Raw genomic sequence first — 13,197 nt, forward strand, 5'->3', positions numbered from 1 at the left:
TCGGCCGGCAACAGTTGTTGATTTAGTTGTATTTTGTACGGGAATATCCCCAAATCCAAACGAATGATACGTCGTAGAGTGGTCCGAGGGATGTCCAACTGAGCAGAACGACGATTACCTGACGTTCGCGGCGATGACTCGATACTGGCTCGTACGGCCGCGATATTTTCGTTAGATCGTCTTAGCCGCTTTTTATTTGGACGTCGGGTATTAGCCACAGTGCCGGAAGACAAAAATCTTTTGTGCATTTGCTTGATTGCGTTCTTTGACGGCGCACTTTTCACTTTATTTTTTTTCTCCACGCACGTTGCGTTTTTACAATCGAGAAGGAATTTTGAATGTACAGCTGAACAATTTCAGCGCGTTCTATTGGGGTGTACTGGTATAAATCTCCTGTGTATGGTATAAATCTCCTTCGACTGACGCTTCCAACGCGGTATGTCATTAGCTGATCTGAAATTACAGTAGGTTACTCAATGGGTCAGTTTAATATGGCCAATATGGTATAGTCAGTAAATTGTTACTCCGGAGTATGGAAGGTAAAGGGCATTCACGGGTAATCAAGTTGACAGAAAAGTATCTGTTGCCTAAAACGGTTTTGATTTGCTCTCCAAAAGTCGCCAGATAAGTCGCTAAATCATTTTTGTCGTCAAAACTCAAGCAAAAGTCGTCACTTCTAGCGACAAAGTCGCTAAATTGGCCACACTGATTCACTCTACAGTAAATGTTAGCAAGAGTAGAGAGGCATTGCCTCTCTTTTAAAGCATTAACGGCTCGTCTTAAACTAACTATTTCGATTGCCTTGCGAGTACAGAGCGAGATAACAGTTGCGGCACGAGGAAATGCCATTGGAAACGTGATTCATGCGATTGAGTTGTTGCTTGTGTTCTGCCTTTTGTTTTTGTTTTTTTCTTTTCAAATAAAAGAAAATAGAACGGCGCTACTATGGAATAAGATTATTTGGTTTATTGATAAAAATAATCCCTTTAGTTGAGTGAGTGCAACAAATGTATTTGATATATGAAATTATTATTGTTATCTGCGCATTGCTTAGTACGACTGAACTATGGTAAAAATATTGAGGAAATAAATTCTTCGGAAGTAAAATCGAAAATTTTAGCTAAATAAAGGCAATTATGCAATAAAAAAACGACTGTACTGTTTGAAGTGTTTTCAGTAAAGTAAAAAAGCGATCGATTTCACCTGTAGCTCATTTGAAAGGGCTTTACGCTTAACTAATTTGTGATAATACTTTCCCCATATACATATGTAGATACTTAGGTTAGCTAGGTTATGGTGGTAGTCGGTCCGTATGACCAACTCACTTAGGCCTCACAAGTCCGTTGTGATACAACTGTGCGACATGGGAACCTTGTTTATTTACTTTCATGAAACCATTTTGAGGCTCTTATGAAGCGCAGGATTGGTCTAATCCCCGCGCTAGATAGTTCTGTAAGAGAATTGAAAAAGTGTTTACCTAGACAATCTGCTCTGATTTTAGCTAAGGCTGGACAATTGCAAAGGAAGTGCTCTACTGTTTCTTCCTCCTTCTCATCTCTACAGTTTCTACAATATTCATGGGAGAATACTCCTAGTCTCAAGAAATGCCTTCCAGATAGCCTTCTCTTGACAGGCTAAGCAATTCCTTTATCCTTTTCTTGTGTAGTTGCGGCCATAGTAGCCTGGCTGTCACGCATGTATCTTCATCTTTCCATGACCTATTGGCCTCTTGGGTAATGTTGTTCTTTATTATTAATTTACTTGTGGCCAAAGGTATTCCAATGGTACTTTTATCACTCAGCAATTGAAGAGCAGCATCTTTTCTGGCTAGCTCATCAGCTCTACAGTTTCCCTCAATATCTTTGTGCCCCGGAATCTTAATAAGGCTGACCCTGAATAGGACGCTAATATCATTAAGGGCTGCTCGGTATTCCTGTGCAACCTTTGATCTTAGTATAGCCGCATTCGTTGATTTAATGGCCGCTTGGCTATCCGAGAATATATTTATAGTCGTTTTTGTTACGGCATGCATATTTAGATATGTAGCCACTTCTTTTATAGCGAGAACTACTATTTGATAAACGCTGCGGTAGTCTGGTAGCGGTTATCGTGCAAATCAAGAAGAAGTCTGGTAGTCGAATGGATAGTTCCAGTCCTAATTCTTTCGAAAATACTTCATAGCCAGCCAACTTTATCGTCTAGCTTGGAACCATCTGTATAAAAATTTAATTCCCCCCTTCTCCATGGGCTTGGTGTCTGCCACTCTCTTCTTGACGGTATACTTGTCTTGAAGAGCTTGTCGAAGGTAAGTCTAGGAGCAGAATAGTTCATTTCTTGTTTGCGACTGTTCAGAGTATGGAAAATACAGGCGTGGCCAAACCGCCGTTCTTTCCATAGCGCCATACTTTTGAGTCTAAGCGCCGAGGCGGTGGCCACGTTTTTCCTTACGAGATTTAGTGCAGGCGAATGGATTAGCACTAGTAGCGCTTTATTTGGGGTCGTCCTTAAAGCACCAGAGATGCATAAAAGAGCTGTTCTTTGGACCTTACTCACAATTTTAGCGTAACTGGCCTTTAGAGCAGATGGCCACCGTACAAGTATTCCATATATTAAGATTGGTCTAACTACCGAAGTTTATAGCCAATGAGTAACGTGAGGTTTTAACCCTCATTTAATACCGACCGCTCTTTTGCAAGTATATAATGAACGTTGGCCTTTTTTACTCTTTCCTCAATATTAGGTTTCCATGTGAATTTCCTATCTAATAGGAGGCCTAAGTACTTGGCATTCTCTCTCAAAGGAATCTCCACACCCTTGAAAACCAGCGGGGAGAGGAAGGAAGCCTATGTTTGTTTGTGAAGAGAATTATTTCAGTTTTTTCGGGATTTATAGCAAGTCCCCCACTCTCAGTCCAGCTCCTAAGCTTGGCTATGTTAGAGCGCAGAATGTCCATGACGGTGTTAGGATATCTGCCTTTAACAGCAATTGCTAGGTCATTGGCGTATGCAGTGACGTAGCAACCCCCTCTCTCCAGGGTCGGCAATGGCGATTTTTCGGTCAAAATCCAGAGGAGAGGGGAGAGGATACCACCTGTCTGCTTAGAGTAGTGCTGCCTAAATTTGCCGTTACCTTTACATTGTTGAAGATAAATATTTTTCCACAAACCCGACAAACGAGTGTAAGGCGGTTTCTGTAGATTTCTCCTTAGTGTAGGCACGCTGTGCTGAGGATAACTTATTTATTGGTATAGCACCCCGTATGTACTCGTCCACTAACCTCTCTAGAATTTTGAGGAGGAAAGACGTAAGACTAGACTAGGTCTAGAGGCATTTGGGGCTAGTGTGGGAGGACCTGCCTACCTTGGGTATGAAAGAGACTTTTGTCTCTCTCCATCCTAGCGGAATGTAGCCCATGTTAAGACAACTTCTAATGATAATTTTAATAAACGGTGAGGCAATTTGCCGTGATTTCTGCAATTCCACAGGACAGATACCGTTTAGTCCAGGTGATTTATAAGGACCAAAAGTGTTGATAGCCCATTTAATCTTTGCGTTTATCACTAATATACTTCCTAAGTCAGATTGCCTTTCATGATTATCACAATCGTTTTGTTCCACCGGCTTGTTTCCTGGGAAGTGTTTATATAGTAGAAGACCTAATGACAGAATTTTTGTTAATCTGGCCGTTTCTGAAGTTTCTTCAATTCCTTTGCAATAATTTTGCCAGGATTCACGTTGCGCAGTTCTGACTGCTTTCTTATACTTTTTCAGTTCGGCCTTATAGGCTTGCCAGTCCTCTGACTTTCTCGTGGCCTTGGCGAGATTGAGTAACGTTGTGTGGTAATTTTGTAGCGAGGTTAGTTGCTTGGTCCACCAAGGTGGTTTAATCTTTTCTCTGGGCCTGACTGCCGGGCAGCTAGCTGCTAAAGAGATATTCATTGCTTTAGTTACTTGATTAACCAATTTATCCAGCTCCCCACACGCAGTGTGGTCTTTGGGGGCTATCTTTGGCAGTAAAGTTTTTAGTTTATTATTGCAAACTCCCCAGTCGGTTTTTCGTATATTTCTAAACTTACCGAATTGAGGGGATCTCTCATATACTTACATATCTAGAAACGACCTGACTGCTTACGCTGCAAACTAAAACTCACGCTGCCAATTAATTATTATACTTCACCTCATAGATCGACACTTCTTTATTGAATAAAACGTAGAACAGTCTGAAAGTTTAGCTGACGTACCCCAATAGGGTATACTGGTCTCAATACTTTACTTGCTTTACACATGAGATCTACCATTCACACAGGAAACTATCGTCGGAATTTTTGCCTTACTCGCAATAGACTCCCATCCCGAAGTGTCCTAGTAAAAAGTTTTAAAAAGATTTGATAAAATAGCTCAGTGGCTGAAAGACATGAAAATAAAAGATAGCGAGACAAATCCGCTCAAGTTACCTTTACACCCAAACGCAACAATTGCCCAGCCGTTAAGTTCAATAACTTAATTATTCCCCAAAATAGTGTTACAAAATATCTTGGCATACTTCTCGACAGCAGGCTTACTTGGAAAACGTACTGAAATAGAAAAAAGCTTGCCACATCTTACAATAAAAAATTTCAGTCACACACAAACCCTTTAATCACTGAAATAACTCTAACTCCACCTGCTTTAACAGACTCAAAAGGAAGTCAGCAATGGGTTTACATATTAAGCTAATAAGCAAAAATGTTAGAAATGGTTGTTCCGCTGGCTGTTTTCCATACATGTCTAACAAAATGTCTTAGTTTTAAGTACAAAGATTGCAGAATATTAGAAAACAAATTGCAATAAATAAATGGACTAAAAAACATACGTATACTTAGTCCTGCCATATGTTCTGTTACAAGTTAGCTCCGTTATAGATATGGAATTATAATACTTTTAATATTAAAAACAAAAAATTTAATTTTCATTCGGAATGGTCATCATTCGCTTTCACAAAAGCCTTCAAACGAATAGGCCATTCACCACGAGGCTATTGTAGTACGCACGGTTTCCATGGATATTGACGATGCTGCTCGAACCAAAGATTGTTTGAAACACTCAAATTTCTGTGAGGTCTTCGACAAGCCATGTTCTCCAATTCTAATCACTGAACTGCAGTCCAATGACCTCAGATTTGGACTTCCAGACGACTGACCTTCTGTGGCTATGAACCCAGAAATATGGTTTTAGCCCTTGCTGGAGGAACTAGGTTGTTTTTGCCTTATGGGCTGGAGCGGAATCTTGCTGGAATATCCAACGCTCTCCATTGAAGAGATTACGGCGCAACTGCTTTACCATGCCTTCTAAGACATTCTCTTGGTACACTTTTGCCACGACCTTCATCCCTTTTTCACAGAAATGAAGAGATTTAACCCCTTTACAAGGCCACGCTGAACTCTTGGAATAACAAGTTTTGAGTCCTTAGAAGTTTTAGCATAGATTTTGTCGTTTTGCTTATTAAAAACTTCTTCAACAGTGAAATTTTTCTCATGACCATTGTCAGCGTGCCACCGAAACAGCTGCTTGAATCTGTCGAATCTAATTCTCTTCAAGCGCGTTGTCAAAAGGTGACTAGTTCAGCCAACCATGCAAGGACCACCTCTTCTGTATCTGTCTGTCACTTCAGACGTTTGCGAAAAACGATTGATCGTGCCGTAAACAAACATTCTCGAAATTTTAGATTCTTTCAGCAATTCGTAATCTCACTTGCACTTTTACCCCACTTCTGTAATGCAATCACTGCAATGCGATTTTCCTTAGCTTCCCACTCATTGTTAACAAGCGAAATTTGCCACGAAACTGGGTATACTTTATCAACTGGGTAATACTTTAGTTCTTTAAATACTCCATGTTGCGATTTCTTAGAAACTCCCAAAACTGCTGCTCTGTACTCGTAGTCGACGCGAAAACTCTCTTCGAAAACGCTTTGTCGCATTGATTCGACAGTAATAACAGCCATGGTGAAAATAATTCCGAAGGTATAGCGAGCATCAGACAGTTCAACAGCTCAGTAAACTTGAAAGTAATCAACTAATTTGCTGACGTCTCTTGGGACGTGACGACGGTTTGTTTACGACAAAAGTGAAACTGCGTTGGTGATAGAAGAAAAAGAAAAACCTACGATGCCATTATTCACTCCACATAATTGGGCTTACAGTGCTTCAACTTTTCTACTGAATGATACTCTACAACTATAAATTGTCAGACATTCCCGAATTGCTTACGAACAACTGGGGACACTGGCGTAATGAAGAGTTTCGATATAGGAAATAAATTATTTAAGGCGGATCCAAGCTACAAATTAGATTAGATATTAAACCAGGAATGAAAATTGTCAGCCAATGGTTGCACTCTCAAGCCTGTGGAATCACAAATACACCTACCAAGTCACCAAGCAATTAGTCTCGAATTAGGATCCTCCGCATTAGTTAGCTAAACCTTACCAAAATTATATTGTAAAGCTATGAAATTTGATGACCCCAGAGGAGCAGAAACATATAAAACAATTTAAATGTAAACCGTAGAATGAACCATATCTAGAAATAAGAAAATAAGGCTTAAGGAACCCAAGTTAATTTACAGACTTCAGACAGACCTTCCTAATTGAAAGTAATACTTTTACCGGGTTGTTTCGAGCTTAACATCATTTCGCAAGTCAAGCAAATAGCGAGTAGCAGATAATGTCAAAAACAATCGTTGAGTCGGACAACAACCACGTTGAAGATTAAAATAGATCTATTTTTTTCTGAGTTTTTTATTTATAATTTTTTTACCTAAGCGCATCCTTAGTTAAATACACGAATTTAGGCAACTGGTGCAAAACCAATACGGTTGTTGCCCATATCGAATTCAGTGTAGTACAGTCCAATGAAGATATCACCCAAGATCCAGAAGTCCATGTCTATGGAGCCGACAGCAGGTGAGCATTCACCATTTTCTTCGAGAATATATTGCGAAGCTGGTACGGAGAAATTCGTTCCAGCAATAGTGAACTCCATATCAGGCAGAGAGTCCATGAGTGAGCAATCGACTTCACCATCATCATCGGGATCAACAACACTCATGTAGACACTGTAGGCACTGGATGGGGCAACGATGAGGGAGGTGCCTGTATCGGCGATGGCTTGGCAACCGCTGCTGCACATTGTTTTTCCGTCAATGGTGGCGCCATCCAAACTGAATTGCCAGTACGCTTGTTCGGTGATAGATGTGTAGGTGAGATCACCCGTATAGTAGCTGGAATCGGAACCACCCAAAATCATTTCACCACCTTGATCGGAGGTACCAGCGCGGGCCAAGTAGAAGGAGAATACGTTGCTGCTAATCAATCCCTGGGAATACAAGTTGTAGAATGGTGGCACAACATCGTCAATAGCGAGAGATTGGTAAGCCATACCCATAATACCATCGAAAGGTTCGTAGACGAATGTGGTGCCAGGTTCGTCTACAGCTTCGGCGAATACTTGCTTTGAGATGCTGAGACCGGCTACTGAAACTGTATCTTGCGACAGGTAACCAGACAAACTACCGGAGCCATATTCGATATAGAAGCTCTCGCCATTAGCAACATAAGTGCTGGAAGCGCTGGAGTTGTATTTATTGTGTTTTTGACAAGCTTCGTTGCTGGTGGGGCAGGTGGATGAAGGCACCCACAAGTTTGAGGAACCTGTATCGAAGACCACCAAGAAGTCCTGTGCTGGTGTGCCAATGGTAATCTCCCCATAGTAAGCAAAATTATATTCATTCTCCAATGTTTCGGAGGTACTGCGTGCACTGGGAGCATTGTATTTGGAACGCAATAAAACGATTTCGGAATTGATAGATGCGCGAGTTCTACGATAGTTGGGGCTCTTGTAGATGGGCACGCGCACCAAATCAGCCGAGACCAAAGCGGCGCAAATGCTGAGGAATACCAAGAACTTGAACATTTTGCTGTTTGGAATGAGAAGAGAAATGCTTTATTAAGTAATTATGCCAGAGACTTGTTATATATAATGGAGAATTAGAAATTTCTTACCTTTGAGGATTGAATAACAGTCGTACAGCACCAAATGATGATATAGATCTATGCTAAAAATTTTTCGCACATCGCTTTTATAGTCGAAATGTGGTGTAGTATCTTGATGGCTATACGAAATGAAATGTTTCTTATCACTGGAAGTAATTAGTCTGGCAAAATATTATGTATACATGGATTTAAGCGGGTTTTGGTTGTTTCCGCGTTTGAAACATTTGAATGTTTTGGTCGAATATCTTTTTGATAAGCAATTTTTCTTTTTTAAAGAGAAATTTGCAAATATATTGGGAGTTCCATGATTACGTTTTATGGGGGTACGTTTCAATTTTATGTGGGCGTCAATGAGTGCTATAATATTTGATGGCTCTGTTAAATTGTTAAGTGGTGGAGTACAATTTTTCACAAAGTTTTTAGCTAACTTAAATGAAACCATAGCTTTCAAGGCAATTAAAAATTCAAGGCAGAAAAAAAAGTTTTTATAAAAATTAATTATGTTAATGTGTAAGAAATTTGAAAATTTTTTTTAAATTTAATTTTTAAAAATTTAAGATAATTTTTTTGTTTTGAAAATTTAATTGAAAGAACATTTAAGGAGTAAAAATGAGAAAAAATAATAAGGTAAAAATAAGAATAAAAAATAAAAGAGAAAATAAAAATAAAAAATAAATTAAAAAAGAGTTTGCTTCAAAATCTTTTTTTGTTTAATTTAATTAAAAAATAATAATTATAATTAAAAGTCGTTTGTTTTTAACTTTACAAGAAAACGTTCAATAGCGGTATATACCTATGGAATGAGACGTTCAGCTATTAATCCATAGATGTTGCTAGGAGTATTTTTAAACCTTTCCAAATGTCTTGTTTTTTGCGTCTTTCATCTGTCGAAAATATTCAGTTCATTGTTTGTTACGTTTCATACAACAATGCCTTTTTGTCGCTCTTAAAAATGTTGAAATTGGTGCCTTTAAACGACGATTTGCGGACATCGTTGAGAACCGTGAAACCACTTGTGAAATGCTGCTCTCCCGGTTAAAAAGAAAGTCTTTTTTGCGTCGAATCGTTACGAATTATTTAAACGATCGTATGGTCCGCCCGGCCACAAGCCAAAAACTACGGCCAAACCAAATCGCTTCGGCCGCAAGGCAGTGCTGTGTGTTTTCTGGGATCAGCGTGGTATGATTTGGTGCGAGCTATTAAAACCAGGTAAAATAGTTGCACGCTACCAACGACAATTGGCCGATTTGAACAGTGCTGTACACCGAAAACGCCCAGAATATGCCGATCGGCGTCACAAAGTAATTTTTCTTGATTGGGAACCGCTGGTGCATGCGGTTTGCTCACCAGGCTTGGCGCCTTCCGATTATCATTTGTTTGTATTGATGGGCCACGAACTTTCCGAGCAGGGCTTCAATTCTCACGAAGAAGCCAAAAAATGACTCGATGATTGGTTTGGGGGCAGAGACGGCCATTTTTTTTTGGCGCGGCATGCACAAATTGCCTGAGAGATTGGAAAAATGTGTCGCTAGCGATGGTTATTATTTTGAAGATTAAATTTGTAACCATTTTTTTTAAATAAACATTTGCATTGAAAAAAGTCTCATTTCATGGGTATACACCTGGTAGGGGAAGATGAGTTTCGTTTGGAGTTGCAATGACCACCACCTTTGTTAGCTTGTTATTGTAATGCTCTGATATTTGCTGGTATTAGTAAGGCTTCTATCGAAAAGGTGTGTGAGCGTCGGCTATCGCCTAAATTAAAATTAAATTAAATTAAGTTTTTTGAAGAAAAAACACAAAACGTTCACTGATTGTTCACAGCCACGTCTATCGTTGGGGTAATGGGATCGCGACCAGTTGTGACTACTTTTCTGTTTGTTAGTTCGTTCTACAGCAAGTACCAAATGCATACATGAAAATTTCAAACTTTCACAATCTCTAAAAAGTTCCCCTGATTATGCAATCAATTATAAGAAAACAATAAAAAAATATCAATTGGCTATGCAGTTTTACAGCCCAATAAAGTTTGCATAATAAGCGCGTGTATGAAGTGTTTCTAACTGCTCGTTGATTTTTGATAATTTTTTAACATCAGAAAACTCGAAAGTTTTTTATGGAGGAAATGGGCAATAAATATTCACTAACTACACTACAGGAAATCATTTGGTCATAAAACTGTGTACACTGTTTTTTTTTTAATTATTTTTAAAAAGCCAATTTCTGTGGACGAAGCACATGGAAAAGGTAGGCATTTCAGACAGTGCTTGCTGCTCAGCATGTATAGAGGGGGACGAGGCGACGAACCATATTTTGTGCGGCTGCTCTGCTTTCGCTCGATTCAGGCTTGAGGTCTTTCTCACTGATGTGTTAAAAAGATACCACTCTAGCTCCTTGGCACCACAAGATCTACTAAAATTTCTTCGGAAATCGGGTAGATTTAACGAAAATTAAACGGAAATACGAGTGCAGTACATTAGACTTAATTGTGTTTGAGTGCTGTACTTGCTAGTTGTCTAGAACAGAACAGTAGCCTTCTCAATTATTCAAGAGTTGCTATGATTCCGTTTCTCGGTTATTCCAGAAATATGTAGGTAATGGGATTTTTTTTTGATTCGCGGAAACTCTGTTTGCTTGCAGTGTACTAAAGCAAATATATTCGACTCGATTATTCACGTAAAACTATTCAACTATGGTAATACAAGTAAGTTTATTTGTAAGTGCCTTCACGGTTTCATGCCTGGAAGATAAGTTTACTTTAATCTTGTTCTAGCCCACGTCCAGCTAGATGTTGTGTATACAAACTTTGCAGAGGCGTTAGACAAAGCTGATAACTCAGTTCTACAAGCTCGAGCTTTATGGAATCAGGGAAAAAGTATTTGAATTCTTCGTCAGGGTCCGGCACCGAAGCGTAACCAATTAAAAGGCCATAAATTTAGTTTGGAAAATTACTTTTCTTCTATTCAACGTAAAAAATGTGTGAAAATAATACAAAATTAATAATCAATTAACATGTGCTCGATATGACCACTTTTTGTGTTGACTATGACCTTGAGATGGTTCAGAAATGAATCGCAAGTTGCCCGAATGTGACTTGCAGGTATTTCGGCCTACTCGCGGACAATGGATTTTTCAGCGCCTCGAGACTGGTGAATCTTTTATTTGCTCTAGCAACTTGCTCTGCAAAAGTCATAAAGCGAATAATCCATCGCATTCGCGTCTGGTGAATTTGAGGACCTTTGTGTGGACGTTATGAAGTTTGGAACGTTAGTTTTTAGCCATTCTTGGTTCACTCGAGCTTTGTGAGATGTTTCCGAGTCCTGTTGAAAATTCCATGGTCTGGCACCGAAATGTTTGTCTGCCCACGACCCCAAAGCAACCTCCAGAATACTTTCCCGATAATATTTCGCATTTACCTTGACGCCAGGCTCGATGAAAACGATTGGAGAGCGCCAATCTGCGCCTGCAGCGGCCCAAACCATTACCTGTGGCGGGTGCTACCTACTGGTGGACAATCGATGGCTTAATTTGTCGTATGAACGATCGGTCAAATAAACCCTATCGTTTTGGGAGTTTACGAATTGCTCAATTTGAAAAATTGTCTCGTCAGAAAATACAATGTCCGGAAATTGACCGCTTTCGGCCAAGCGCAACAACTTCTTTGCTCTCTCAAGCCTGATTTGTTGCTGCTTTGGTGTGAGATCATGCGCCTTTTGGATTTAGCAAGGCTTGACCTTGGGATCATGGTTTAGTATGCGGCGGATGGTATGTTCAGTTCTTTCGCCATTTGATTGGTACTTCGTCGGGGATTTTACTTAAGTCACTCTTTTACTTTTCGAGCCATTTCACGTGACGTTGCAGTTTTTTGATGACCACTTCCATAATTTTTACGAAATTCCCTTTGAAAAAGATTTGCTAGCCAAATCGTCCTCCTCATTATATGAGTAGCCGGAAATTTCATCCAAACTCATATCTTGTCTCATAGTCTTAGAAATAACCGCTTGTTTGATCATTCAACTAACAAAACCAATTACGAAATGAATGAGCCTATTATGCAATGTGCCCTTATGTAATATGTATACAGCAATATTATATATTATATTTTAATGTTAATATTAAGAATTTTAAATTTAAGCTTTTTGTGAAATTTAGTTAACTGTATTGGTCTGTAAGACATCGCTTTGTAAATATGTAGAAATAAATAATGAAAATTACAAACAAAAAAAAAAAAATTGTGAAAATTGATCGCGTTTCAATTTTTTGCCCGTAAGTGTACAAAAGCATTTTTTTAAACTAAATTTCGTTAAGAATAATATTTGTTTAATGGAAAAGATATCCATTATTTTTGCTTACAATTTGCGCAAATAGTTGAAAACTGTTTTATAGTCGATCTTCAGAGTGAGAGTGTTGCTACGACTACTAACACGTTAGCCGACTTCGATTATTTCTGCGATTATGTCAACATTTTCGAAACTTTCTTTAACATCAAAACTGCCTGAATAGAATCGACGAAACCAAAATTGCACGGACGTTTTTTTAAGAGCTTCAGAAAATAAAATTATAAAACAAAATATTATAAAAAGTCGAGAAAAATCCAAATATGCTTCACAGGGGATGGGGACCAATTTCTTGAGAATTATGGCGACGAGATTCAGGACAAAATAGATCACCAATTACTGGACTGGAAATTGCTCAGACCGACTATAAACAACATTTATCGCGAGACAATTGCCACTTTCTTAAGCTCCCGATCCTCAATGCTGTTATTGGAGTCCAACCAGCACCCATAGCAGACGAAGAGCTTCAGCTACCCAAAGGGTCCGGCGTAACCTTGGCACAATTACGTTCTGGATACTGTAGCAGGTTAAACTCCTACTTATCCAGAATCGACCTCGACATACTGAACATATGTCCAGCATGTAAAGGTGCCCCGCACGACACTAACCACCTTTTAATATGTCTCATCAAACCCACTCATCTAACACCCTTCTCCCTTTGGACCCAACCTGCCGAAGACGACCGGTGATCTACATAACACTGACAGGGATAAGTATACTGCTACAACATCAACAACCAACTTCTCGATATTTTATATGGTCAGTGATCCAATAAATTGTTTTGCATACATATATAAAGTCAAACATGAACTATTATATACTACATATA

At 39.2% G+C, this 13,197-nt stretch overlaps 1 protein-coding gene across 1 annotated transcript; it reads right to left on the reverse strand.

Moving 5' to 3' along the window:
• Nucleotides 1–6,826: 6,826 nt before the first annotated feature.
• On the reverse strand, nt 6,827–12,939 carry LOC129241842 (lysosomal aspartic protease-like). The gene is made up of 2 exons (XM_054878371.1): nt 12,929–12,939; nt 6,827–7,955 (listed from the first exon to the last, which is right to left on the reverse strand). The coding sequence occupies exons 1-2, from the start codon at nt 12,937–12,939 to the stop codon at nt 6,827–6,829; spliced, it is 1,140 nt and encodes a 379-aa protein (XP_054734346.1).
• Nucleotides 12,940–13,197: the final 258 nt, after the last annotated feature.

The sequence above is a fragment of the Anastrepha obliqua genome, chromosome 3 (assembly GCF_027943255.1).
Source record: "Anastrepha obliqua isolate idAnaObli1 chromosome 3, idAnaObli1_1.0, whole genome shotgun sequence".
Lineage (NCBI taxonomy): Eukaryota > Metazoa > Arthropoda > Insecta > Diptera > Tephritidae > Anastrepha > Anastrepha obliqua.